Below are 25,705 nucleotides of genomic sequence, written 5' to 3' on the forward strand. Positions count from 1 at the left end.
CAGCCAATAACGGGCCGTCCAAAGGACAGATTCGAACCGCACTAGGCAGAGTTTTATTTTGCTGCAAGTGGTCGATCGCTTGGCACGAAGAACAGTACTACGAGGGCAGAAAGCTTTTTGTTCCTCAAGTCAGCCAAAGTCGATTTATTCCGTTTTCTACAGTGTGACATTCGAGTCAGAGCTGCCAGATCCAACATCAGACCAGGCGGCAGATAATGCAATCTCTCCCGACCGATCCGGTCTGTTGCTGCTGTTTGACCAAAAGAAGAAATCGTGCTTGCACTATCGAGTTGCGTTATCAGAGCGGAAGCTCTATGTAGACACATCAGCTTCTATGAGGATGCATGTGCCATGCAAGTAAGCAAGACCATCCTGATCAACGGATCACGTGGGCCTCAAGCATCCGAAAAGGCAACCGCGACCGTTTTCACGTAAGATAAGATACATGCCGCAATTCTGCTTATCACAATCCCAGCCTGAACGTTTGAACGTGTGGATGTCTCCCCGTCAGCTTTAACGATACCTTGCCGTGTGCGGCCTTACGGTCGTATCTCTCGACCAGTTAAATAATCTTAATAATGGAGCACGAAGCTGTAAGAAATACGGAGTATGTGCCCCGCGTTGTATGCTTGTGGTCCGTGCGCGAGGGCACACGTCTTGTCCCTTTGCGCCCGCGACGCGTCGCTTCCCCATTTAGCAAAATATCACCAGTCGCGACGCTACAATATCGACAAGAGGGCAAACTGCCCCATTATCTAGCCCATACTCTTTGTATAGCGATTGTGTCTGTGGTTCGTGGCTTTGTGCAGCTTCTCTCTACCTCTCCCAACCAGCGCCGCTGCCCGTTGGCAGCGAACGACCGACACCATGTATATCAAACAGCTCATCATCCAGGGCTTCAAAAGGTTACTATCACCTTCATCTGGCCACCGTGACCTGAATGTCTGTCTCACACAGTTTCCCTTAGCTACAAGGACCAAACGGTCATGGAGCCTTTTTCTCCTGGCACGAACGTTATTGTTGGCCGCAACGGCTCCGGCAAAAGCAATTTTTTCGCAGCCATTCGCTTCGTTCTTGGCGATGCCTACACACAGCTGAGTCGTGAGGAGCGCCAGGCTCTTCTTCACGAGGGCTCTGGATCTGCCGTGCTGTCTGCCTACGTGGAAATCATCTTCGACAACAGCGATAACCGCTTTCAGACGAACAGCAAGGAGGTCTCGCTCCGGCGAACCATCAGTCTACGGAAAGACGAGTACGCCGTCGACAAGAAGGTGTCAACCCGCAGCGAGGTGATGAGCATGCTGGATACCGCCGGGTTCTCCCTGAAGAACTCCTACTACATCGTTCCCCAGGGTCGCGTGACCGCCCTGACCAACATGAAGGAGTCTGACCGGCTCAAGCTGCTGAAGGAGGTCGCTGGTACGGAGAGCTACGAAGCACGGCGTGCCGAATCACTCAAGATCATGGGCGACACAGAGAACAAAAGAGCCAAAATCGACGAGCTGCTTGAGTACATCAAGTCTCGCATGAGCGAACTGGAGGAGGAGAAGGAAGAGCTGCGTGGCTTTCAAGAAAAGGACCGGGAGCGACGATGTCTGGAATACGCCTTTCACCACCACCACCAGGTTGCTCTGACAGAAGCTCTCGAGGAGATTGACCGCACGCGTCAGGACGGTGCCGACAACTCTGGCACAAACCAAAAGCTGTTTCTCAGCGGCGAACAAGCTATTTCCAGGATTGAGGGCGAGCTCCTAGAGCTACAGCGCTCGCTCGATCTTTTAAATATGGACCGGCAAGAGTACGAAAACGACGCCCGCGACATATCTCGGAGTAAGGCCAAGGCAGAGCTGAAAGTAAAGAGTCTTGCCGACAGCCAGAATGTCGTCGAACTCTCCAAGCAGAAGCACGATGTCGAATTAAAGGCGGTGCGCTCAGAAATTGCGTCCAAAGAAGGCCAGCTGGCACATATTCTCCCTGGCCTCGAAAAGCGGAAGGCCGCTGAAACCGAGGTTCGGCATACCTTGCAGACGACAGAAGCACGGCGACAGCGGCTTCTCAACAAGCAATCTCAGGGCGACCGATTCAGAAACAAGGCTGATCGTGATCGGTGGATCGACGGACAGCTGTCTGAGCTACACAACACCCTTGGTGCCCTCCGGGCCAACCGTGTGTCGGCTGCCGAAGAGACTGAGGAAGCCAAGAGTTTCATTGTGTCTCTAGAGACAGATGTCGAGCACCTATGGAAAAGCATCGAAGGGTTTGGCTCCCGTCGTACGGCGCTCGCCGAGAGCCTGTCTAAGGCTCAGGACAAAGTGCAGAAGCTGGACGACGAAAGGCGGGCGCTCCGACGTGAAGATGACAAGCTGAACACCGAGATTTCGAACGCACGACAGGAGAGGGACAGAGCGAACCGCACTCTCAATAATTCTATGGATAATGCCACAGTACGCGGCCTAGCCACGATTGAACGTCTGAAGCGAGAGCAAGATATCCCGGGAGCCTACGGCATTCTAGCCGACCTGATGGAAGTCAGCGAGGCCTACAGAATCCCGGCGGAGGTGGTCGCTGGAAACAGCCTCTTCCACTACGTTGTCGACAACGAGGAAACGAGTACTCTGCTTTCCAATGCTCTGTACCAGCAGCATGGCGGACGGCTCACGTTCATTCCGCTGGAACAGCTACGCCCACGCGCAGCCAATTTCCCGAAGGGTGTCAAGGATGCTCTGCCTCTTGTAGAAAAAATACAGTACAACGCCCGTTTCGAGAAGGCCTTCCAACATGTTTTTGGCAGCACTGTCGTTTGCCCCAGCGTGTCCGTTGCCGCACAGTACGGCCGCAGTCACGGTGTCGATGGCATCACCCCCGACGGTGACACTACAAAACGCACTGGTACGATGACGGGTGGCTACGTCGATCCGTCGCGTTCTCGTCTCGAAGCTATCCGAGCAGTCAATCAGTGGCGAGGCAGGTACGAAGACCTGGTGGCGCAGGCAGATCAGATCAAACACCTGATGGACAAGAAAGAGCAGGAGGTGACAAACGCAAGAGGAGAGGAGCAGAAAGTTCTTCACCAAGTGAGGCAATTGGAGGAAGGGTTCGGACCAAGTCGAACGGAGCTGAGTGCCAAGAGGGCGCAATTAGAGAGGGAGCGGGCGCGTCTGGACACGCTCAGCAACCGATACGACTCGATCAACAAGAACATGGACGAATATGCCACGTCGGTCGAGTCGTTTGAGGCGGAAAAGAAGTCGGACTTCAAGAAGGCGCTCACGGCGGCAGAGGGGATGCAACTGGAGTCGCTTAACGGCGAGGTGCAGACGCTCCAGCGGCAGCTTAACGAAGCCAGCAGCCGGCGCAGAGAGATTGAGAGCCAAAAACAGATCCTGGAAGTGGACTTGCGGCAGAATCTGCGCATGAAGGAGGACCAGCTTACCAGTCAGGTGTTTGATACGATGACATCTGTAGGTGGAGACGGCAACTATGTTGAGGCCCAGAAGGAGCTCAAGAAACTGCAGAAGCGTCTCAAGGAGAAGGAGACGAAGCTCCGTGAGACGATGGACGACATTGACGGGAAAACAATACAAATCAATGAGCTCCGGGTAAAGAAGGGCGAGCTGGAGCAGAGGCAGCAGGAGATAGCCGCAAACCTGGAGCGAAGCCAGAAGAGGATGGAAAAGAACCTGCAACGACGAGCACTTCTGACACAGCAACTGGCAGAAGCGGCGAAGAACATCCGTGACCTCGGCGTGCTTCCGGAGGAGGCGTTTGAGAAGTACGAGCGGATGGACCCAGCTAGAGTGAGTCTGTTTCTATACGTTATTTTCACAAGACCGACAACGAGAAATATCTCGTGGCAGAGGCTAATACAGATGTGCAGATCTCCAAGCGCCTCAAGAACGTCTTAGAAGCTCTCAAGAAGTACCGCCACGTCAACAAGAAGGCATTTGAGCAATACAACAGCTTCACGAACCAGCAGGAGCAGCTGCTAGGACGACGAATGGAGCTCGACGAGTCACAGGCATCCATCGAAGAGCTTGTGGCTCATCTCGATCGTGTCAAGGACGAGTCCATCGAACGGACGTTCAAGCAGATTTCCAAGGAGTTTGCCATGATATTCGAGCGGCTGGTTCCAGCAGGACACGGTCGGTTAGTCATCCAGCGACGGGACGACCGGCGCGGCGGCCAGCAGGACGAGGAGGAAGACGGCGAGGGCGAAGGCGACAATGACAACCGGCGCACTCGTCGCAGTGTCGAGAGCTACACGGGTGTTGGCATCAGCGTGTCGTTCAACTCGAAGGACATGGACGAGCAGCAGAAGGTGCAGCAGCTGAGCGGTGGCCAGAAGAGTCTTTGTGCGCTGTGTCTGGTGTTTGCCATCCAGCAGACGGATCCTAGTCCCATGGTCGTGTTCGATGAGGTGGATGCGAACCTGGACGCACAATACCGAACGGCAGTGGCTGGCCTGCTGTCGTCAATCTCCCAGGACGCGGGGACGCAGTTTATCTGCACGACATTCCGGCCGGAAATCGTGCAGGTGGCTGACAAGTGCTACGGTGTGACATTTACGAACAAGACGAGCTCGATCGGCTGTGTGACGACAGAAGAAGCGCTCAGCTTCGTGGAGGGCCAGAAACAGTAAATATGGGAAGGGGGTGTACGAAATGTTGACCAGCTAAACGGTGGCCTGATTTCTGCTTCCCAGCGGATTTGGCTCTGCTAATACTGCCTACGTGCTGCGCTCTGCGTGCGTGTCCTGTGTATATTATGGTCGCTGTCCAATCTTACGTTTCCGGGTTGTTCGTGGGGCAAGATATCTGGTACCTATCATGGCTGTTGTATGTGCGAATCACAAGCCGGTGTTTCCTTTCGAATTCACAAAGCACTTGATCAACTTGCAGTGATGCAGTTTACACGGGTGCGTTATGTTCTATGGTCATGGCTGTAGCTTCAGTGTTCTGTTGCATACGTGTTTTTTCCCTTTGTGAGCAGCTGCCTCTAAATACAGACGCGCAGGGTATAGGCTGTTGACTGAGCTGCTCCAAGCAGGGGGTCTCTTTCTGCAGCCACACATGGCCAAGTAGAGGTATATCATATTAACTCTGGCTAATGTTTGCACCGGCTGAAGCAGCCGGTCTCTTCGTCCTCAACTGGGTTTAAGACAGCACAAACGACTGTATGCTATAAAGCACTTGGAGGTTCAAGTGCCGCTGTCTCTTCTACAAGCTGATTAGGTCTACGTACTTGATACAACCGCAACTTTTGCGGCCGCCACGAACGAGATATGGACTCTGCGTATGACCTGTGTTTACACCGCACTGTCCCGTCCAAAAACTGCCCCATTTGGTATAGTACAATGCCGACCTATAGACAGCTTGGTAAAAATCACGGGCCGCGTAATCGTACGAGACAAGCTTACGACTTTATCATCCTGTTCGCAAACAGTTATGGCCTCTCAGTTTGGCCAGCTGCTCCTACTACCTGGTGGCTAATGAAGCTGTTATCTGTGCCATATTGGTAAAGCAGTGTTATCAAAAGTTGTGTACCTGTTCCTATCGTGAAACGCCGCGTTCCTCTCAACCTTGTTTGCTTGATTCTGTGACTGAATCGAGGTTCAGAGTGAGGTCCTGTGTTGTGCATAACCCCCCTTATCCACTTCACCTCACTGCTCTCTTTTAATTGGTCATTCACTTCACGTTTTCACCTCACCGAACTCCCATTAGGGAAGTCTCAACTGCGCGTCACGTGGTAAGGCTGCACCTTCCCTGACATCTTATGCCCAAGGAGTCGAGATACGTTTCTTACCGAACATTGAATCTGTGAACATTTTAGTACTGACACGAAACAAGAAACGCCAAATAAAGCCTGAGAGCTGAGAGCTTTCAATGAGGACGACGCATCCAATTGCGCAACGCATCATCGTGAACATCTTTGTATCGGGCTCTACCCGCCTTATATCAACCAAAGGCAGATAGAGGAGTCGCTCACCGGCCTTTGAAGCGGATGCAATTTGTACTGGGATAATCCCTACAAAGCGCTCTATTTCCGTTGTTCGTACCTCTTTCTGCCTCACCACCAGGCAGCAGCATGTCGTCAAAGGGGTTTTACGTGCAGAAAACGAAACGGCTGCACAGCCGGTATAGCCTTAGCGGAAATGCCGTCCTGCTGCTAAAGGCACTCGATGACTTCCATGTTGGCATTATCGATCATGCAGAGCTCGGCCGTATCGTTCGCATGTCCAGAAACAACCGAAAAGCAGTGACCGAAATTATCACCAAATGCGCCGCCGTGATGGAAAAGCAGCCCGGGGAGATGAAGGACTGCATTGCACTCATTCAGAACTGTACCGAGATCCTCGGGGTAGCTGGTAAAACACACCTTTCCCTTCTCTTTAGTTCTGCACATCGCTGACTTGGTAGTAGATGAGCCAAGGGAAGTAAACTGCCTGCCTTTTCTGAAGTTCCCAAAGGAGATACGGCTCCAGATATACAAGTACCACATCAACCATAAAAATAGTGGCTGCCAGGAAGTCTGTCCTAGTATATCGAACAGCGACTGCAATTGCTACTCGAAGCCAATGCAGCATTCCGAATATCTGCCAACAGCCCTCGCACGCACGTGCAAAACTATCAGGAACGAATTTCTCGAATTCGTCTACAGCGAAGAGTTCTTCTCATTTGGCTGCACTTGTGACATGTATTCCCACCTGTACACGAACAAGCTGTTGCAGGCCTCTATCCGCAGCGTTAAGGTGCACTGGTGCGGCCCAAAGGCTGACTTGGCCTTCTCGTTGCTCGCATCGTGCCCCAAATTACGACAAATACATATAGTCATCTCCAAGGCCACCACGACAGCTTTGACACAGCGACAGACCGAGATGCTGCAATACTTCCCCACACAACGGTCAACCCGGATCTGTGATGCACTGGGAATTGACGAGCTGCTCAAACTGCGAGGGATGACGAATGTCTACGTTAGCCACATACTGGCCAAGCAGGGAGCGCGTCGCACCGACGAAGAGCGAGCAGGGCTGCTGCTGCTGCTATTAGACAAGCTTAAGGGGCGTCGCAGCGATGTTTTCTAATCGTTTACTACGGGGTGCGGCGATACTATCCCCCCCAAACTATGTACTTATTTGCACCTCCAAAAGCCGCACTGAGAAGGAAGCGAGCCTTTTGAGATCACGAGAGATTGGAAAAAGACAAGTGCTTCCTCCAGCAGGCATGGACCATTGGAGAAGGGGAAGGGCGAGTACCCTGTATGGGTGGAGGCAACGTCGAGACAGAGAAAGCTCCGTTACCATGTGCCGGTTTTATGTTTTCGAGAGATAATGTTTTGTGTCTGTTGGCGAGAAAGAAGATATGTATTTAAGCCATGTGCATTGGGCGGCAAGACGAGTTTGTCACGCATTTGCGACTTGATAATGTATTCTGTTAACAAACGGATAGAGCTTGGCCTTTGAGCATCTGCTATGGAATGCCAATTTCAAGAGAGTCATATCGGCAAACAAAGCGGCGCTTATGATGATGGCTTCTGAATACGCGAGGCATTCATTCGATGCCCCAAAACAGCTTGTCACAAGTCCTTAATTGCGAAATCCCTCACGCGAATAAGAGAAGGTCCCGCACTCAATAGGGTTGAAGTAGCATTTTTTCTTGTCTTGTACGCTGCTACCGCCATCCCCTGCCCGAAGACAGACGAGAAAGGTAGGATCGTATCCGAGCTCAAGACCAGAAAACCATGGTTTCAATGATCGAGATTGGCAAAAGACTGTTCGGTATAACAAACGAAAAAGAGAATGACAAAGAGAGGTGTGTACAAACCGTTGAGCCTTGTGACCTTAATTACAGGAGTACAGAGGCTGAAGAGGTAACCTGCATTCCATCAGGACGTAATACGATGCCAACAACCAATGCGGGTCAGAGATGCGAAAAGGTGCAGAATTTTCTGGAGAAGGAAAATCCAAGCATCGTTATATACATTACATCACGTGGCCATGATCTATGTATTACTAATCGGCCAGATAAGATAGAGTTGCTTACAATGACATGCCATTGTGCTTATGTTGCCTATATAGCTACTATTGGAGCAGAATAAGTGTCAACTATCCAATTTGTGTCAGGCAGGCATGGCCGATTCGTTCCCTTTGTGCGCTTCATAATAGATCCCAATCCTGCAGTCCTGTTTACCTTGCCTGTCCAGTCCATTCCCAGTCCAAGCCGTTTTTTACTTCCAAAACCAGCCGCTCGGCTTTGTTCCGTTGGCCGTCTTGCCGTCTGCTTGGCGGTCGCCCTGCGGTGTCCCGGCGACGTCCTCGTCTTTCTGGCTGCTAGGCGAGTCCTCTGCGACAACGGTCTGCTCCGAGGGATCGGTAGACCGAATCGTGTAGTACGTCTCCCGTGCGATCTCGTTGCCGTCGGCATCCAGGCGCCGCACGACGGTCTTGACGTGCCGGTTGCCATACATGTCGGTGTAGTCTTCGGTTGTCTGGATGGTCTCACCCTGGCGACCATCGGCCTGCACGGGCGCCTTCTCGGTTGTCGCCACAGCGCCTGCGGCTGCGTCGGACATGCCGGACAGCGTCTTGACAAACGTGCTCAACGACTTCTCGGCGTTGGAGTAGGCGGACCGGACGGCCGTGTACAGCTCGTCCTCTGCATCGGCATCGCGACCAGCATCGGCGTCCTGCTTCTTGCCGGCCACACCGGCGTCCTCGTCGATGATGCGGCTCAGGACACGGAAGACGCGATCTAGCTCGTCAAAGAGGCCACCCTGGTGAAATTGCCGACCGGGAAACCAGCTTCTTTCGGTATCCTGGCTGCGATCGGCCTGCTGGTCCCACTCATTGTCGTTGTCGTCGTCGTCGTCGTCGTCGTCAAGATCACCATCATCGCCTGCATCGTACGCCGCCTCGTACCACGGATCCCGCTGCTCTCGGTCGGCCAGTGCTGCCACAGCCTGGACAACGCGGCCGTTTGTCGTGTCTGCCGAGAGAGCCTCGCCGGCGGTGGGCTTGCTGCCTGCAGGGACGGCTGTCCTGGGGAAATACGGATCGAGAAGCTTCTCGCCGTGCATGCGGTGGAAAAAGACGTAGGGCGGCTCGACGGAACTGCCGTAGCGCATCTGGTAGTGCAGGTTTCGGCGCGAGCGAGTGGCCAGGTCAAGCATCGGGCGGCCACTGCTGGCGCGCAGCAGGTCTTCAAAGGCGTCGGTGTAGGTGAAGGAATACGGGTCGACGCCGAAGGGGGCGTCGCACGGGACGGGCGGTGGCAGCACATGGTACTGCTGCTGCTGCTGCTGCAGCTTGAGCGGCGAGTAGGGCGAGTAGTATATAAACTTGTGCCACTCGAGCAGCTGGGCAGCATCGACATCGTCGAGGATGTCGCTGTGCCCGTTGTCGGATTCGGGAGACGAGCTGTCGTGTGGATTCGCCTGCGGGCTGCCAGGGCTGCTGGCAGTATTGGCCCTGACAGGGGTAGCCGCCCCAATGCCGTCATTTTCGACCGGGCGGATGTTGAGGTTCTTGGTGACTATGGCAGGGATGCCCAGAAGGCTGTTGAGGGTCAGGCCGATGTGGGCGTCGACGTGCTGCTTCCAGCGAACGAACGGGTTCTTGGGCGGATCATTGTCGCCGGCAGCCATGTTTGCGTCTGGATTCGATCAAGGGTTGGGTGCGCGTCGTCGTCGGTTCTTCCAAGTGTAGTCGTTGTATCGCAGGAGAAATAGGCAGTTCCGATTACCAGTGGCGCGAAATGCCCCGAAATGGTCACCAGACACTGTAAGATATTATCGGCGATCTCTACGTCTAGAAGCGGGGCGGATCCGGAAGCTACGGCAAAGTGCATATTATGGCTCAAGCACAAAGCCCATGGCATGACTAAGCAGATCGGATAGCGAGCCCCCGCTGAAGCGCCACGATAATAGCAATAGTGTGGTTTGTTAGCGTCCAACTATCTACTAAAGGCTCCGTAGAAGTGCTCGTTTATCATGAAGTAGGAGCGACCGGCCTTGATGCGGAATAGGCAGCAAAGCATTTTTACTTTTTTTCTGGACCGCCAAAGACTCCTATCCGCGTATTTATTCCGTCAGTTGCCCCTTTGCCTTGACTCCATACGTCTGCCAAGGGTGTCTCTAGCTGGCGACGACATATCTCGACGTCGGTGCTCTGGCTCAGCATCTCCACGGCAAAACCGCTTTGTCGCTGTCGCCACCGATAGCCGAACTGCCGAATGCTTCTGCCTCCAATGACCACGCATCACTTTACGAGTTGCTGGCGGTTTTGCACAAAGACGGAATCCGCGCACTGGGTCTGGTCGATGGGAACGGGTGGGTTGACGAGACAGCTCTGACCGACGGTCTGCCCGTCAACCGAGACAAGACACGGTGAGGCGAACGGTGGCGGGAGCGAGGTGACACCGGCGGGCAGAGAGATAGCAAGCGAAAGACACACGCAAAAATGTACATCGCATCGCCATCACAACCGCCATCGGGGCTGTTGGCATCTTGGCCGCCATTTCCGGGCGGTGGCGCGTTCGAGAACAACGGGACGACTGGCGAGCCGGGCGTGGAGCTGCCAAACAACTGGTCGTCGCTCATCGGAATCGTGACGGCGATCATCGGCAACGTGCTAATTGCACTCGCACTCAACGTGCAGCGGTATGCGCACATCCAGCTGGAACGGCAGCGACAGGAGAGCCGCGAGCGGACCCGACGAGCGTCCAAGGACAGAAGGAACGGAGATGGCCGAGGTGGTGGGCGAAACGGGCGAAACGAGCGAAACGAGCGAAACGGAATGAACGGAATGAACGGAATGAACAGAACGACCGACACGACCGACACGACCGACACGACCGACACGACCGACACGACCGACACGACCGACACGACCGACACGACCGACACGACGGGAAGGAGCTACGGTGCAGTGGGCGGCTGGTTGCCGTCACCGAGACAGAATGGAAGCGAGGTTGAGGCGAGCCGAGAAGACGTGGCAGCGATGGACGGCGACGAGTCGCAGCCGCTGGTAGCCAGTTTTCACAGCGACGACTCGCGCTGGACGGCCGGGTCAGAGGCAGGGTCATCGTCTGGGGCGTCGACATCATACCTCCGGTCGCCGTCCTGGTGGCTTGGCCAGGTGCTGATCACCGTGGGTGAGTCGGGCAACTTTCTGGCGTATGGATTTGCGCCGGCATCGATCGTGTCGCCGCTCGGAGTGGTGGCGCTCATCTCCAACTGCGTGATTGCACCGATCCTGTTCAAAGAGCGGTTCCGGCTGCGCGACTTCTGGGGCGTGGTCGTGGCCGTTGGCGGGGCGGTGACAGTGGTACTGAGCGCCAAGCAGGAGGAGACCAAGCTGGCGCCACACGATGTCTGGGACGCGATCACGACGCCGGCCTTTGAGATCTATGTGGCCGTGACGTGCAGCCTGATCGCGCTGTTGATGTGGGCCAGCCCGCGTTACGGCAACCGCACGATCCTGATCGATCTGGGCCTGGTCGGGCTCTTTGGCGCCTACACCGTGCTGGCGACCAAGGGCGTGTCGTCCATGCTGTCGTCCACGTTGTTTGGCGCCTTCATGACGCCCATGACGTACACGCTGATCGTCATCCTGCTCGGCACTGCCGTCATGCAGGTGCGATACGTCAACAAGGCGCTGCAGCGCTTCGACTCGACCCAGGTGATCCCCATCCAGTTCGTCATGTTCACCCTGTCCGTCATTATCGGCAGCGCCGTGCTGTACCGCGACTTTGAGCGCACCACGGCCGAGCAGGCGGCCAAGTTTGTCGGCGGCTGTCTGCTGACTTTTTTCGGCGTCTTCATCATCACGAGCGGCCGGCCGCCAGCGAACAGCGACGACGACGACGACGACGAAGACGGCAGCGAGGCTGAGATCGAGTCCGACATGCTCGCTGCCGAGTCACAACCACACAGTGCCGACGGCTCGCGCGCTCAGACTCCGGGGTCGATCCTCAGCCCAAGAGGCTCTCGGCGATCGTCGCGGGCATCGCGCGTCAGTTTCTCCGGCATCCACGGCCGGCCGTTTGCCCTGTTGCCGTCGGATACCGGCGTTCCCTCTGCCCGCATGCCACAGCGTTTCCCGGTCCCGTCGACGTCCGACAGCGAGGGCGAAGAGGTGCTGCCACTGCTGGAAAACCCGTGGCGCAACTCGGATTTGTCAACAGCAGTGGCAGCATCAGACGATGAGGATGCACACTTGGTCCGACCAGTTCTCGGAGCGCCAGCAATCAGCGCCGATTCTGTGCTGCATGCCATCAATAACAACACGCTGTCTTGGCTGTCGCGAGAGGACCGGGGCGGCTCGATGTCGGGGGCAGCCACGATTGCCGGGACGGGAATGGACGGTGGCATCGGACCATCGACAGCACCACCGCTGGCCGATCGGCCAGTGACGCCGGCAACATCACTGCGGCCGTACACGTCGCACTTCCAGAGCCCGATGATTTCGCCGTCGCCGCTGCTGTCGTCGACCGTTAGCACGGTGATGGCCGACACGATTCTAAAACACATGGACGGTGCAAATCCACATCCACACGCATCACGACGGCTGTCCAACCGACGACAGCGACAGGGCCTGCGGTCCAGCCTGTTTGTGCCGCAGGACGAGCTGGATGCCGACGCCGAGTGGCTGATGCAGCCGTTCTGGGGACAGCATCAGAGCCAGCATCCACTGCCACTCCAGCTTCAGGAGGAGCCGGCCGAAGCATCCACGCTGGCCGAGGCTGAGCCGGTGGCGACTGCAGTAAATAAGGAGCACGGCCGCGAGCGGACGCGTAGTCTCAGCAACACGTTCGGCGGTCTGTTCTGGACCCGACGCAAGCGGCGGAACACGAGTCCCGAGACGGCTAGTCCCAGTCCGGGTCTCGTTCCGGGTCTCAGTCCTGCCAACGAGAACGTCAACGCCCGCAGTGACGTCCTCGGCGAGCAGGACTACACGGCCAACGACGATCTCCCGCCAGCAGCGAACCCAGCTTGAAGGCATGTCCGTTTCGCCGCCTTTCCTTTTCCTTGCGCTGTCCCCTATATTGTACTTCTTATTATATTTTTGTCCTTTTTAGTTGCCTCACGATTATATCCCGACTCGCAGAATAGATCATTGTAATTTGTTTTTGAGCGCTGAAGCGCATGCGCACATGCTGTATATAAGGCCGTGCTTACATAAGCGATAGCCGAGCAGAAAAGAAAAAGAAAAAGTAAAGCGCAAACACATGTAATACAGGTAGATCTCAGGTCTGACGCATCTCTGGCGGGGTCCCCTTGAGGGCCCAGTCGCGCAGCACCGTCTTCTTGAGCTTGCCGGTGCTGGTCTTGGGCAGCTCGACGACGGCCTCGACCTCACGCGGGACCATGAAGCGGCTGATACCGCTCTGGTGCTTGACCCAGTCGAGGAAGCCAGCCGGGTCGAACGCAGCAGCGCCAGACCGCACGGTGACAAACGCCTTGGGCCGCTCGCCCCAGTGCGAGTCGGGCACGGCCACGACGGCAGCCTCGAGCACGTCAGGATGTTCCACGAGCGTGCTCTCAAGCGCCACGGACGAGATGTTCTCGCCGCCCGAAATAATAATGTCCTTGGCCCGGTCGAGGATCTGGATGCTGCCGTCAGCATGCCACACCGCCAGGTCGCCCGAGTGCAGCACCCCGCCGGCAAACAGCTTCGCCGTCGCCGCCGGGTCCTTGTAGTAGCCGCGCGCGCAGATGTTGCCCTGGAAGACGATCTCGCCAATCGTCTGGCCGTCGCGTGGAACATCCTCGACTAGCGGTCTGGACGCCGTACCGGCTTCTGACTCGGTAGCCGGCTTGATCACCCGTACCGGTAAGCTGGTCAGGAACCCGTGGCCTTGTCGTGCCATGCGTGCAAACTTCTCATGGGTCGGCAGCTGGTTCCAGACCGGCAGCACATAGCCACGTGTGATGGGGCCGTAGGTTTCGGTCAGGCCGTACACGTGAACAGGTCGGAGGTTGAGATTCACCATCTTCTCGAACAGGTGGGCCGTCGGCGGACTCGCCGCCACCGTCACGCTCACAGGCCGTACCAGCCGTGTGGCCTCGGGCGCCGCACACAGCAGCGTGTTGACCGTCGGCGCTGCATTGAAGTGTGTCACGGCTTCTTCGCGCAGCAGCCGCCAGATGAGCGCGTAGTCGATCTTGCGCAGACACACGTGGGTTCCGCGCACTGCACACACGGCCCACGGATACGTCCAGCCGACGGCGTGGAACAGCGGCAGCGTCCAGAGATAGCGACATCGCCCGGGATCCTTGGTCTCTGGACCCGACGCCATAATCGACTCGTCCGCCCCCGTCATGTTGAGTCCGGCTTCGGCCACGTTGGCCAGCGCCGCCAGATATGCCCCGCGATGCGTAAACTCCACGCCCTTGGGTCGTGCCGTGGTCCCCGACGTGAACGGCACCGCAATCACCGAATCCTCATCTAGCTCTGCCGTTCCACGCACTGCTGCCACCGCCGTCCGCAGCGCGGCCCACCCGTTGCCCGGGCCCTGCTCGTGGTGGTGGCCGCCCGCCATCTCCAGCCGCAGACCCTCCATCACCGCTGCGTCATACGCGCCACGCAGCTCACCCTCGGTCGCGTCCATGTCCGCGTCCACTAGGATGGGCACGCCCGCATGGCTCGCAGCAAAGTTGCCGCTGCCCTCCGTCAGCAGCGCTGCGAACTGTGCGTCTGCCACGATAATGTCGACGTCGGCAAAGTCGAAGATGTAGGCGATGTCGCCTTGCGTCAGCCGGTAGTTGGCCGGCACCAGCACACCGCCACAGGCTCCAGCCGCGAAGATCGTCTCGAGAAAGGCCGGCGTGTTGGGTGCCAAGATGCCGATGCGCCGGTAGCCGTGGTGCATAAAATACCACGCCAATCCTCGGGCACGCTCGGCAAAGTCTCTGTAGCTGCGTCGTAGTGTGCCGCCGTTGGCTGTAATGTGCACGATCGCTTCGGCGTCTGGCTCGATGGCTGCAGCGCGCTCGAGAAAGAAGGTCGGCGTCAGCGCGTGCTTGTGTGGCGAATCGGCTCCATTGCTGCTGCTGGTGTCGCTGGTGTGGGGGGCTTTCGAGGAGGAACCGACCAGGTGGCTGAGGACAGAGCCCAGACGAGACTGGGGGCCAGACATGATGGGGGATAATGGGGGAGATGGAGATTGAATGAGAAGATGAGAGGATTGAGGACAGAGAGATGGGAAGAGAGGAAGATAAATAGGTAGAAAACGTCAAGCTTGTAGAGAGCAAGCGGCAATATCGAGAATGGACAAATAGAAGCAGGCCAAGGCGTGTTAATACCGAATTGGAAACCGTATTGCCGGCCGAGGCTATATATGTAGCTGGGAATAACTGGAAAAAGACTGACCCCTGCTACAGAGTGCCAAGGCGTACTGATCGCCGTCTTACTCCACTGCTGGTGCGGAGTAAGTCTGGGGTATCTGGTTGTGCTCCACCAAACTGGCAAACAGCGCCTTCATCGCGAGCGCGCTCTTCTTTGGATGCCGCTGCTGGCCGCCAGCATAGTCGACATATGTGACGCCAAACCGGGTCTCGTACCCTTCGGCCCACTCGAAGTTGTCCAGCAGTGACCAGGCCATGTAGCCGCGCACGTCCACGCCGTCGTCGCGCACCGCTTCGGCCATGGCGTGCACATATTCGTCAAAGTACCGCACCCGGAAGACGTCGTCGGTCACCTCAGCCGTCGGCAGACTGTTTTCGCCCTTGATGCTCGTCCCGTTCTCCGTCACGTACACCCTTGGTCGCCCGTACCGCCGGCTGATCCAGCCCAGCAACGTACGGAAACCGCCCGGGTTCGGTCGCAGCCATGTCGACTGCGTCTCTGGTCCAATCCACTCGCCCGCCCTCGACACCGGCAGCGTCTCGAGGTGGCCTACAAAGTCCTCTACCGCCGGGCTTCCCGGCCGGTGCCGCACATAGTCGGCCGTGTAGTGGTTCATGCCGTAAAAGTCGTTGGAGCCCTGCACCAGCTGCCGCTCTGCTTCCGTGAAGCTCGGCAGTCGGTCGCCCAGCTGCGCCCGCATCGATTCCGGGTAGTGCCCAAAGTAGATGGGGTCGGCAAACCATGCAATCGAAAACTCGAGCTTGCGCTGTGCTGCCGCCACGTCCTCGCCGTCTTCCGGGTCCCACGGATACGTCGCGTCGCCGTTGAGCGTGATTCCGATCTCGCCGTCCGGGCTGGCCGTCTTGAAGTCGTCACGGTATGCTCGCACTGCCCGTCCGTGTGCCACCAGCAGGTTGTGGCCCACCAGCCACGGTTCGTGCGCACTGTCGCCCACAGCTGACCTGCTGCGGTCCGACGTGCGTCCGGGCGCAAACACCCCCAGACTGTAGCCCAGGATCGACGAGCACCACGGCTCGTTGAACGTGATCCAGTGCTTGCACTTGGGAATCGCCGCAAACACCGTTCGTGCATAGTGCTCAAAGTCCAGCGGAAACTCGTCGTGGCTCAACAGCCCGCCGTATCGCTTCTCGAGCCCGTCCGGGAGATCCCAATGGAACAGCGTGATGAAAGGCGTGATCCCAGCCTCCAGCAATGCATCTACAAGTCGCACGTAGTGGTCGAGACCTGCGTGGTTGACCGGGTCGTTGCGACCTCCAAGCGGTATCACCCGCGACCAGGAGATGGAGAAGCGGTACACCTGCGCTCCCAGTGACTTCAGCAGTGCCACGTCGTCCTGCCATCGGCGGTACGAGTCACAAGCAATTGCTCCCGAGCTGCCGTCTGCAATCTTTCCCGGGATCTCGCAAAACGTGTCCCAGATGGACGGGCCTCGGCCATCCTCATCTGGGGCGCCCTCGATCTGGTACCTGAGGTCGAGGGGTCAGTGATCGATACGGGTGAAGGATCAGAAAGGCCTAGACCTACGAGGCCGTGGCAAAGCCCCAAAGAAAATTGCCTGGCAGAGACATGATAGCTAGGCCGCAGTTAGCAATGCTGGTGGTGCTCCTGCTGTACCTGTCGCTAGCTGCCCCACCAGGCATGCAGATGTGACAGCTTGTGAAGTAGGATATATCTTACGTCGTATTTCGCTCTGTCGGAGACACGAACCGCTGTCAGAAGTGCGATACGCAATGGAACGTGCGTCTGCTGGGTGCGAATTGCAAGCTGTCAGAATTGACAGTATTTCAACTTCTCCGGCGGATACTGATCGTTAGATAACTGCTACTTTTGGAAGGAACTATCCACAACTGCCTGCTCACCAAAGATGATTGGCTGTCCCAAACGAGCATGCATAACCATGATGAAGTTGTGCATGCATAAACATAACTGGCCCACCTGTACTCCGTACTCCGTACATGCAGCCTTACGCTTAGTTTCGCTACAAGGGTTCGTAACAGCAAATATGCGGTATATTATAGATTTGGCATGGGTTCTCTGTTGACGGAGTGTCTCCAGTGGAAGCTAGATGTAAGAAAGAATACACTAAGAAAAAAAGACCAGTTTCCGTGTATGCGTTATTCGTAATGTTAAGACATGTGAAGAGCAAAAAAGATCGAGAATGGCCAGAATCCCACCTTGCCCCTCCTCCCTCTCCGTCACAGCTCCGTACTCCCAGTTGGTGTTATGTTTTATACTATTTTTATCGTGGCTTATATGCATCCCCTTTCGAATCAGACTGGTACGGTGCCGTCGTCTTGCTTCTGCCGTTTTGCTGGGCTTGCATGGCCCTGGACGGTCTTGTCGTCGGCCACATCGCTGTTGTCCTCGTCGCCCTCGGTCCACTCAACCACCTCCCACTCGACCACGGATCCGTCGGGCCGCGTGGCCGAGCCGACGTCGTGGCGGTGGATTCGCGCGGCACTGATTCGCTGTGACTTCTGCTGGAGCAGCAGCTGTCGGTCCAGCCGGCTGCCCTCGACGAACCGATCGAGCCAGGGAAGGCCGGTGGAGGATGATGTAGAAGTAGACGGGCTCTGGTCCTGCCCGTCCTGCTCGTCCTGCTCGTCGCTCTCTTCGCCCCCCTCGATGACAGCCCCCCAGTCGTCCAGCTGGTTCAGGTCTTGCGCGTACAGGCTGCCCAGCGCCAGCCGGATGTAGTCGGCCTCGAGCCGGGGTGCTTCGGACCAGAAGGACAGCGGCGTGCCGCAGAAGCCGCAGAAGCGGCGCTGGCTGAAGACCGTCCCCGGACTGGCCTGCTCGTAGACGCGGTGGATCATAGCCGGCGTCTCGTCGTCGTAAAAGGACGTCGTCGAGCTGTGGTACCACGACAGCGGCACGCGCAGAAAGGCCGGCAAGGGCGAGGCAAGCGAGGAGCCTGCACGGTCAGTCAAGACTGCTGCTGCTGCGAGGACGGCGAGCCTGCACGCCGCTGCAGCCGGGAAAAAAACTCACGGTGGGCCTCTTCCGGTGCGAAGAGGACGCGAGCAGCTTCGGTGGCATCCGGTGGTGGCTGCACAATGTAGTGGTTGCGACCGCATCGGCAGCCACCGCGGATGGCGTGGCGAGACATGACGACAGGAATAGTGAGAGCCCAAGGGAACAAGGCGGACGAAGTTGACGGCAGGCCCAGGAAGGCTCGGGGATCAGATACAGGCGAGGCCAGATGCCAATTGAGCTCTCCGAAAACGGACGTCGGCAAGAATCGGACACGCCGGACGCTTCGTCGTTCAGGGAGAGTCGTAAAGAGGCTGGTTCGACGATCTCAAGTCGGTCAGTGTGGGCAAACGAAAAATACACAATTTCACCGTGGATTGGATCATGCGTTTTGGGACAGAAGGCAACGAAAGCAGGCATTTAAATAAAAGAGGAGAGAGGGGGTGGAGCTCGGTCTAGTAAGCCCAATCAATGGTCCCACTCTTACGACATCTGCCGGCCAGTTCACATCGTCATACTTCGTACATAGGCTGCCTAGTTTGCCGACTCTTGGGATGGCTAGGCACGTCCGGCGAGGATGCGAGATATCTTGTATGCATATGACTAGTATTATGAACTATGTGATGCCGACTAGATAAGAATAAGACGGGCATAAATGTAGTATGTTGTTAATAAAACCTAACCCAGGTATAAACCGGCCGTCCGATGTTTTAAGCAGAGAGAAACCCGTTTCTCATGATAAAATATGCCTCCTTTTTCCGATGACATGCCCAAATAAAGAGGTCGAAGAACAAAGACGAGGGCAAACGAAAGAGAGAATGAAGCCCCGGTCCTGAAAGACGGTGTATATGGATGTGGTAATGCAAACAGGTATAAGACGAGTAAGAAAAAAACGAGGCGAATGAAGAGGAAGAAAAAGTCCGTGTCAGCCTCACAGCTCGCGCGCCGACGCCTGCATCCGCCGCATAGCGTCTCGATGCGCCGCCATCAGGTCGCCCTTGCGCATGCGCTCCTCAAAAGCACGCTCGGTACGCGCTTTGTCTTGCAGCTTTATCTCCCGCCGCTGCGCCTCTGCTTCTCTTAGGCCCAGCATGTAGTTCCGCTGCTGCTCGATCGACTGCTTCACGTGGGCCACATCCTGTGGTGTTGGCATCAGTGACGCCGTCGACGTCGACCGGTTCTGCAGCACATGTGCAGACACGGACTCGCGTAGTCTCGGACTTCCAGTCTCAGCTTGGGCCGGGGCTTGAATCAAACCGTTTAGATCCAGGGCCACCGAGCTCCGGAATGCTGCCAGCTGCGACTGGCGCGCTGTATTTGTCGCCATCTTTGCCTGCCCGCGCTTTGGCTGGTGGCTGTCGAAGGCGACAATGCCAGCCATTGGCGTTTGGACCACCGAGCCACCATTGCCATCCGCACCGACAATGCTGGCATAGCTCTGCTGCCGCATCATTATCTCATGACGCTTATTCATCGGCAAGTCATCCAGGTCGGCCGTTGTCAGATCATGTGCCGACCCGCTGCCGTTGTCACTAGTCCCCGACGATGGGATCACCGGCATCGACATGCTGGCCTCTATATGCTGCGTGATGGGTCCACCGATGTAGAAGCCTTGGGATTTGCTCCGGAGAAGCATCTCGCGTCGCCCAATCAGCGTTTGTGGGCCGGAATACGGCGTCAGACCCGGCGAAGTGGGACTGGTTGGCGAGTGGCCATCTGCGTCTGCCGATGCTGCGTCGTCCTCCTCCGCGATCGGCTCGTTATGCAGAGCCGACGTGTGCCGGGCCAGGTGACCGCTCGATATGCTTCGGAACCCACCGCCCACACTTCCCCGGACTGCCGCAGGCATGTTTCCCAAAGACTGGTATGAGCCAGACCGGGACGCGACCGGCAGAGATGACCGCCGTGGAGCGGCGGGCGCCGGTGTTCCGGTCTCGGCTGTCTGCTGTAGCTCGTCCACATTTACCGGCCGCGGCGTCTCGTTGCCGTGTGCTGCACTGTCAGTCGGGGTCGTGGCCTCCTCCTCTTTTGCACCGGCCACTGCTTCGACGGCCTGGACCGGTTGTGGCCGTTGGTTTGCTTCAAGAAGCTGCAGAGCATCTGGTTCTGGCGTGTCTTTGCATGGCCGAGGTGTTTGGTCCACTCGTTTGTGCGGTATGACATGGCAACGCGAGACAAGGACGGCGGGAGCCGTTCCTTGGTGAGGCTGACCGGCGTCCACTCGGCTGAGGCGGCCGATGGTGTCTTGCGGTTCGGTGTCTCTGGCATCGTTTCGTCTTGCTGGATCTTAGTCGGCAAATCAGCTGCCGAGAGCTCTGTCGTCTCCTGTTGTTGGATGGCCGTTGTGGCGACCGGTTCCACCGTTTCGATAGCTACAGACAGCTCTGTGTGCACTTCGCTGTTGTGTGGAGATTGCTCCTCAATTACGTCGACATCCTCCTCCTCATCCCGTACCGAATAGCTGTCCTTGGAGCTGGTTTCATCGATAGTCGCAGCCAACGAGCTGCTGTCATCCTTATCCTTCTCGTCCTGAAGCAGGGCGGTAGACTGCGGCGAACTCAAAAGCTCCTCTTTGCTTTCATTTCGCTCTGTGCCATCGTTGCTTCTTATCTGCGTTGGACTTGCTCGCTTCGATAGGCCGCGCAGGAGATCGGCTGAGCCTTGGGATAGACGCTTTGCAAGCGAGCGTCGGTGCGGATACGCTGACACTATGACTTCGTCTTCGTCGGCAAAAGTGGCCACGGAGGATCGGTCATCGTTATCGCCCTGTCCGGTTGTGCAATTTTCTCCGGCTTCGGCTTCCTCCTCGTGGACGGTTGTTGGGATCTTGAAAGGCAGCGGCACAATTTCCGGCCCAGCGGCCCATACGCCTGCCGAGTCGTTTGAGACCTTTCTGATCGACTTCTGGGTAGACCCTGCAGCTACATCCGCTGTTGGGGCGACACCATCGACACCTGTCTCGGACGGCTGCATGCCCTCGGGATAGTCATCAGCCGCCACGCAAACCGTGAGGGCGCCGTCCTTTGCATCATGTTCCAGGATCATCTCGGCTGCGGCCTTGGGCTGAGGTTGCATATCCACCAGCTCGATTGGTTCCGATGCCGCTTCTAAATCGTCCTCAGCTCCCTGCATCCGTGATTGTGGCCGGGATGGTCTCTCAATGGACACGCCCTTCTCGGTCCCCATGTCTCCTACGCCCGAATCGGTCGTGGAGTTGTGCTTGTTGCTTCCAGTTTCTCCGTTTCCGTATTTGGCCTCCCATTCCTTCCGCTCACGTGCGTTGGTTTCTTCGAACCGACGACCTTGTTCCTCGTCTTTCAGCTGCAGAGCACGCTCATCCTCAGCACGCTCGGCGTCTCGTTTCGCACGACGCTCTTGCACGATGTGCCATAGTTTCAGTTGAGAGACAATGCCGGCCAAAAATATGACAATTATGACTGCAATTTCGACGCGAATGCCCCTTGTCAGCGGGTAGGTGTCGGCTCCAAGAGGGAAGAGGTTGTTGTTGAGGTTCCAGATATAGGCCCAGAACTCTTTGAGACCGGCGCGACTAAATGCATCGATGCCCAGAACCGTGACGGTGGCGCCAGAAAAAGAAATGCAGGCAATGAGGGCGTACTGGCGAGTCCAGTGAGAGCAGTAGAAGGCAAAGAATCCAATGGTGAAGGCGACGATGAAGATGATCTTGCCGGTGCTGTGAGGCAGCAGACCACCTTTGTGAAGACACAGCAGCCACATGCTGAAGCAGAAACCACCGAGCATACAGCCTAAGCCTTCGGTGATTTCCTTGAAGAGGAAGGCGCCGCCACCCAAGATGAGTCCGGTGCAGACGGCAGCCGCGACAAAGCCGCCCTGGACTGCATGGCTGAATGGTGGCGACATAACGTATATAATCAGAACCGTAGTGCCAAGACTAGTCATGTAGGCAGTAGAGAGACATATGTGCAACGAGCGCTTCTTGATGCCGATGAGGGCATAGACCACACCTGTAATAATCATGATGGCGCCAGCAACTCCCCAGCCGGGAGTTACCTCCGGCTTCAGAGGCAACTGGCCTGAAGCAATCGTAGCTGTACGGCGTGTAGTGTTAGTTGCTAAGGGAGGAAAGCCCATGCGGTAAATAAATCGGCACTCACAGTTGTAAAATGTCAGATTCAGGGAACTCGTAGTGCTGACTATTGTGGAGCTAGCCTGTACGCTCGACAGCAAGGTCGAAGTGCTCGCTGACGTAGTGGCTGTTGCTGTTGCTGTTGTTGTTGCATGTGATGCAGACGTAGATTTTCTGTTCTCAGCGCCATCGGAGGATGTCGCTGTCGCCGCTGTTGATGATGTGGCTACAGGAGAAGCAGAAGAAGAAGCATCCTCTGTTTTTGCAGCTGCAGCCGTGGTGCTTTGCTCGGCCCTCCGTTGCAGAAGAGGGTTAATCACACCGGCTAAGGCGAGGTCGACATAGAGTAGCGAGCAAAGAGCTACAAGCCAGTGCCGCCGCGGTAACATCTTGGCTGGATAGCTGCAAAACAGTAAAGAACCTCTCTCCCAGTGGGGGCGACAATATGGCGAGGGAAGGGCTTGTCGAATGCGTTATCCCGGGGAGGTTTGAGGGCTTTGGAGCTGTGTGATGCTCAGCTTGTCGTTGCTTGCTGCTAAATTGACCTGGGGAAAGAGAGAAGAGAAAAGACAGGGAGGTATGAAAAGAAAGATCGGATAGACGACATAAAACTTGAAAAAGTCGGAAAGAGGAACAGTCCGTCCCAAAAAGTGCTCCCCATAAACCGTTCTCGCTGAGCCTGTCTAAGCTTTGCGCGTTCTGTACCCCCCTCGGCGACTGGGATACCAGGAGATTGGGTCTACTGCACGTACCGCCTTCACACGGCATAAAGTAGTACGCGGAAGAAGCAGCCAGGGTGGCACCTGGAAAAATTGGAGCAGAGGGAATGGGATATGTCCGTCCAGAAATTAGACTGCTCAGGGCCATTAATAGCCCTGCGTCAAAGGCAAACTCTGCCCGCACTGAGCCATTACGGGGCCTGTGGATGAGAGAACAAGGATCATAGACCGAGGGGTCTGAAGCTGAAGAGGCGTGGATAACGGGGGTGACGGGGATTTTCAGCTGGCCGATCGACTAATACAGAGGGGGTGTTGAACAAGCAGGTTTGAGCGTATCCATGCCAAGAGCAAGAGGATATACTCGGAGGATACATACCAAATAAGACATGCGACGGCGGCGACAGATACGACGTACGAGTGCTTCAGAGCACCAGTATGGGAGGCCGAACATTGGACCAAAGCGGCCCATACTGACCGGAGAATAACAATGCCTGATTGATGGGATGGGGTTGGTTCCTGCAGGACTAGAAAGAGCGCCGAGGATCAGGGATCATAGCGGTAAGACAAGACAGCTGACAGACAGCATTTGCAAACGGGGAGGGGCGGCATCAGCGAGAATGCGGCGTGTGTGGCCGAAAGAAGGATAGTGCAGCAGCCAACGCAGGACTTACAACACCATTGTTGCGACTGGATCGAGAGACGGCATGTCGGGAGATGGGTCCTCCAAGCAGGGGTATAGAAGAGGTGGGTGGGGTGTGCTTGATGATTGGTTGGCCAGCGGAGTCCGGCCGGAACTCGCAGACAGCCGTGCATTTTTCGTCACAGCAAAAAGAAACTGATGGAGAAAGGACTTTCTTATTACTGGAGAGGGCTTTGTCGAGGACAATCGGAAATAGGCCGTCAACGAGAGGGGGGGTTAACGGGGAAAGCATGGAACTGATTGTCGGAACCTTTAACAGAGCTTGCCAGGATGTTGTTGCATCTAGCGTTTTCTTTCTCATGCCCTGTTTGTGTTCCGTAGAACAGTGGCTGTCGTGACCCGGACCTGTTCATGCGCGTGTCTCGGGTTAAAGGACGAGAGGCGCAGTGCAGTACGAGGTGGAGAGAATACCAAACGCAGCGAAGTGATGCACGGGCGGCTCTGGTGTGGACGTGAAACTGTCGTCTAGAGAGCCGCTGGCTGCCCGAGGCCGAACTGTGCTGGAATGGTGCTGCTGGAGTCAGTGTGCTGGGATCATGAGATGGGAAGCTAATCCTGATGGAAGCAACATAGTACAACACATGAGCCAGCAGAAGAGCAAGTACGGCCACGATTACGATTACGGCAGGCAACCGAAAGCGAAAGGTCAGACAGTCGCGCCTGCCGTGAGAATCGCGTCCACTCCGTAAAAAGAAGACATGATCACTGTGAATCCATCGGTTGATGGGTCCCGACGCATCGTTTTTAGCAGCCGCAGACGGATTAGGCAAGAGTCCTCCACCCCTGACTAACTCAGGTACCCGTCTCCTGAGCGGGTCGACAGCTCATATAGTGCCGAGATGTCCCTGAAGTGGGCAGGGCGCGTCAAACTGCCTGTAGCAATAATTATGTATATCAGACACTAGCGCTACGGAGTACTCGTAGTGAGGGTTTTTTTTTACTCCGTACGGTTTTTTTCCTTTTTCCCTCCCCTCCCCCCAATCTTCTCTCTACCAGCGTCTCGTTTAGGTATACCGCGAGAGCGCCAAACGATAGATCCAGAACAAGTCGAACAAGCAATCACAGCGTGCAGTAGTCTCACAAGCGATCTCCGTATAGTTAGTAGGAGTTAGAGATCTTTGAACCCGAGTACGAAGTATGCGTCTTACTGGCACATACGAAATACAGAGTCCTATGTGTGCCTGTAGTATGGAAGAAAAAGCCGGATTGAACGGCGATACTCGCCAACAAAATCCGAACAGCAAAGCAGTCGCTTTGTTGACTCACATGTTGTGCTCTCGCAACGACCAAGACGGCAAGACGTCGCGGCCTTTACGGAGTACATGCCATTCGATACAACAACGGCTGCTTGCGGTCTTGATTGCGAGGTCGCAAGGCCATTTTGCCCCTCGGAGAATCACAGCGTCACCGAGGAAGTCCTTGAGGGGCTTAGGGCTGCCGACAGCAAGGAATCGTGGTCTGCCTGCCCCTATCTGTCCGGAGCTAGTTGCAATGTGCCAAATTGCGTGGCTGCAAGATACGTGTACGTGCATGTTGTGCTCCGTGCTCGGCTCGGCAGCAGAGACACTATCTCACCTCGCCACGTCGATGGACAAAAACGGACAAGTTTGAGAAGTAGTTCTCGCGTCAGGAACCTGCTCGTTTGCGTTTGTTTTTACTATGTAGCAGCGCGCCGCTACGAAGACAAGCCGCCGTTTGGTCGCATTCTAGCAGCTCTCCGAAGCTTGGAAAAGCAAGCTTTGCGCTCGCTTCCCTTCTTTTCGGGGAGCTCGCCTGTGGAATGCGTGATGTCTAGACAACGGCCGGCATGTGATCCTTCCCACGTCTTAGGTGGACAGCAT

At 56.3% G+C, this 25,705-nt stretch overlaps 8 protein-coding genes across 8 annotated transcripts; 3 read left to right on the top strand and 5 right to left on the bottom strand.

Moving 5' to 3' along the window:
* Positions 1-867: 867 nt before the first annotated feature.
* CMQ_7561 (chromosome segregation protein) lies at positions 868-4,639 on the top strand (the record flags this gene model as incomplete). Its single annotated transcript, XM_014314566.1, has 3 exons — positions 868-905; positions 968-3,797; positions 3,878-4,639. The coding sequence occupies 3 exons, from the start codon at positions 868-870 to the stop codon at positions 4,637-4,639; spliced, it is 3,630 nt and encodes a 1,209-aa protein (XP_014170041.1).
* Positions 4,640-6,084: 1,445 nt separating this feature from the next.
* CMQ_7474 (uncharacterized protein) lies at positions 6,085-7,081 on the top strand (the record flags this gene model as incomplete). Its single annotated transcript, XM_014314479.1, has 2 exons — positions 6,085-6,364; positions 6,603-7,081. The coding sequence occupies 2 exons, from the start codon at positions 6,085-6,087 to the stop codon at positions 7,079-7,081; spliced, it is 759 nt and encodes a 252-aa protein (XP_014169954.1).
* A 1,142-nt stretch (positions 7,082-8,223) lies between these two features.
* Positions 8,224-9,639, bottom strand: CMQ_7191 (uncharacterized protein; the record flags this gene model as incomplete). Its single annotated transcript, XM_014314196.1, has 1 exon — positions 8,224-9,639. The coding sequence occupies one exon, from the start codon at positions 9,637-9,639 to the stop codon at positions 8,224-8,226; it is 1,416 nt and encodes a 471-aa protein (XP_014169671.1).
* Positions 9,640-10,453: 814 nt separating this feature from the next.
* Positions 10,454-12,991, top strand: CMQ_7656 (duf803 domain protein membrane protein; the record flags this gene model as incomplete). The annotated part of the gene is made up of 1 exon (XM_014314661.1): positions 10,454-12,991. The coding sequence occupies one exon, from the start codon at positions 10,454-10,456 to the stop codon at positions 12,989-12,991; it is 2,538 nt and encodes an 845-aa protein (XP_014170136.1).
* A 250-nt stretch (positions 12,992-13,241) lies between these two features.
* CMQ_7630 (AMP-binding domain protein) lies at positions 13,242-15,134 on the bottom strand (the record flags this gene model as incomplete). The annotated part of the gene is made up of 1 exon (XM_014314635.1): positions 13,242-15,134. The coding sequence occupies one exon, from the start codon at positions 15,132-15,134 to the stop codon at positions 13,242-13,244; it is 1,893 nt and encodes a 630-aa protein (XP_014170110.1).
* Positions 15,135-15,404: 270 nt separating this feature from the next.
* On the bottom strand, positions 15,405-17,004 carry CMQ_7730 (beta-galactosidase; the record flags this gene model as incomplete). Its single annotated transcript, XM_014314735.1, has 2 exons — positions 15,405-16,830; positions 16,889-17,004. The coding sequence occupies 2 exons, from the start codon at positions 17,002-17,004 to the stop codon at positions 15,405-15,407; spliced, it is 1,542 nt and encodes a 513-aa protein (XP_014170210.1).
* A 630-nt stretch (positions 17,005-17,634) lies between these two features.
* Positions 17,635-18,473, bottom strand: CMQ_7085 (uncharacterized protein; the record flags this gene model as incomplete). Its single annotated transcript, XM_014314090.1, has 2 exons — positions 17,635-18,278; positions 18,356-18,473. The coding sequence occupies 2 exons, from the start codon at positions 18,471-18,473 to the stop codon at positions 17,635-17,637; spliced, it is 762 nt and encodes a 253-aa protein (XP_014169565.1).
* A 795-nt stretch (positions 18,474-19,268) lies between these two features.
* Positions 19,269-22,834, bottom strand: CMQ_7180 (uncharacterized protein; the record flags this gene model as incomplete). The annotated part of the gene is made up of 3 exons (XM_014314185.1): positions 19,269-20,426; positions 20,549-22,407; positions 22,474-22,834. 3 exons carry the CDS (start codon positions 22,832-22,834, stop codon positions 19,269-19,271), a joined length of 3,378 nt encoding a protein of 1,125 aa, XP_014169660.1.
* Positions 22,835-25,705: the final 2,871 nt, after the last annotated feature.

This window comes from Grosmannia clavigera (assembly GCF_000143105.1).
Source record: "Grosmannia clavigera kw1407 unplaced genomic scaffold GCSC_173, whole genome shotgun sequence".
NCBI lineage: Eukaryota > Fungi > Ascomycota > Sordariomycetes > Ophiostomatales > Ophiostomataceae > Leptographium > Leptographium clavigerum.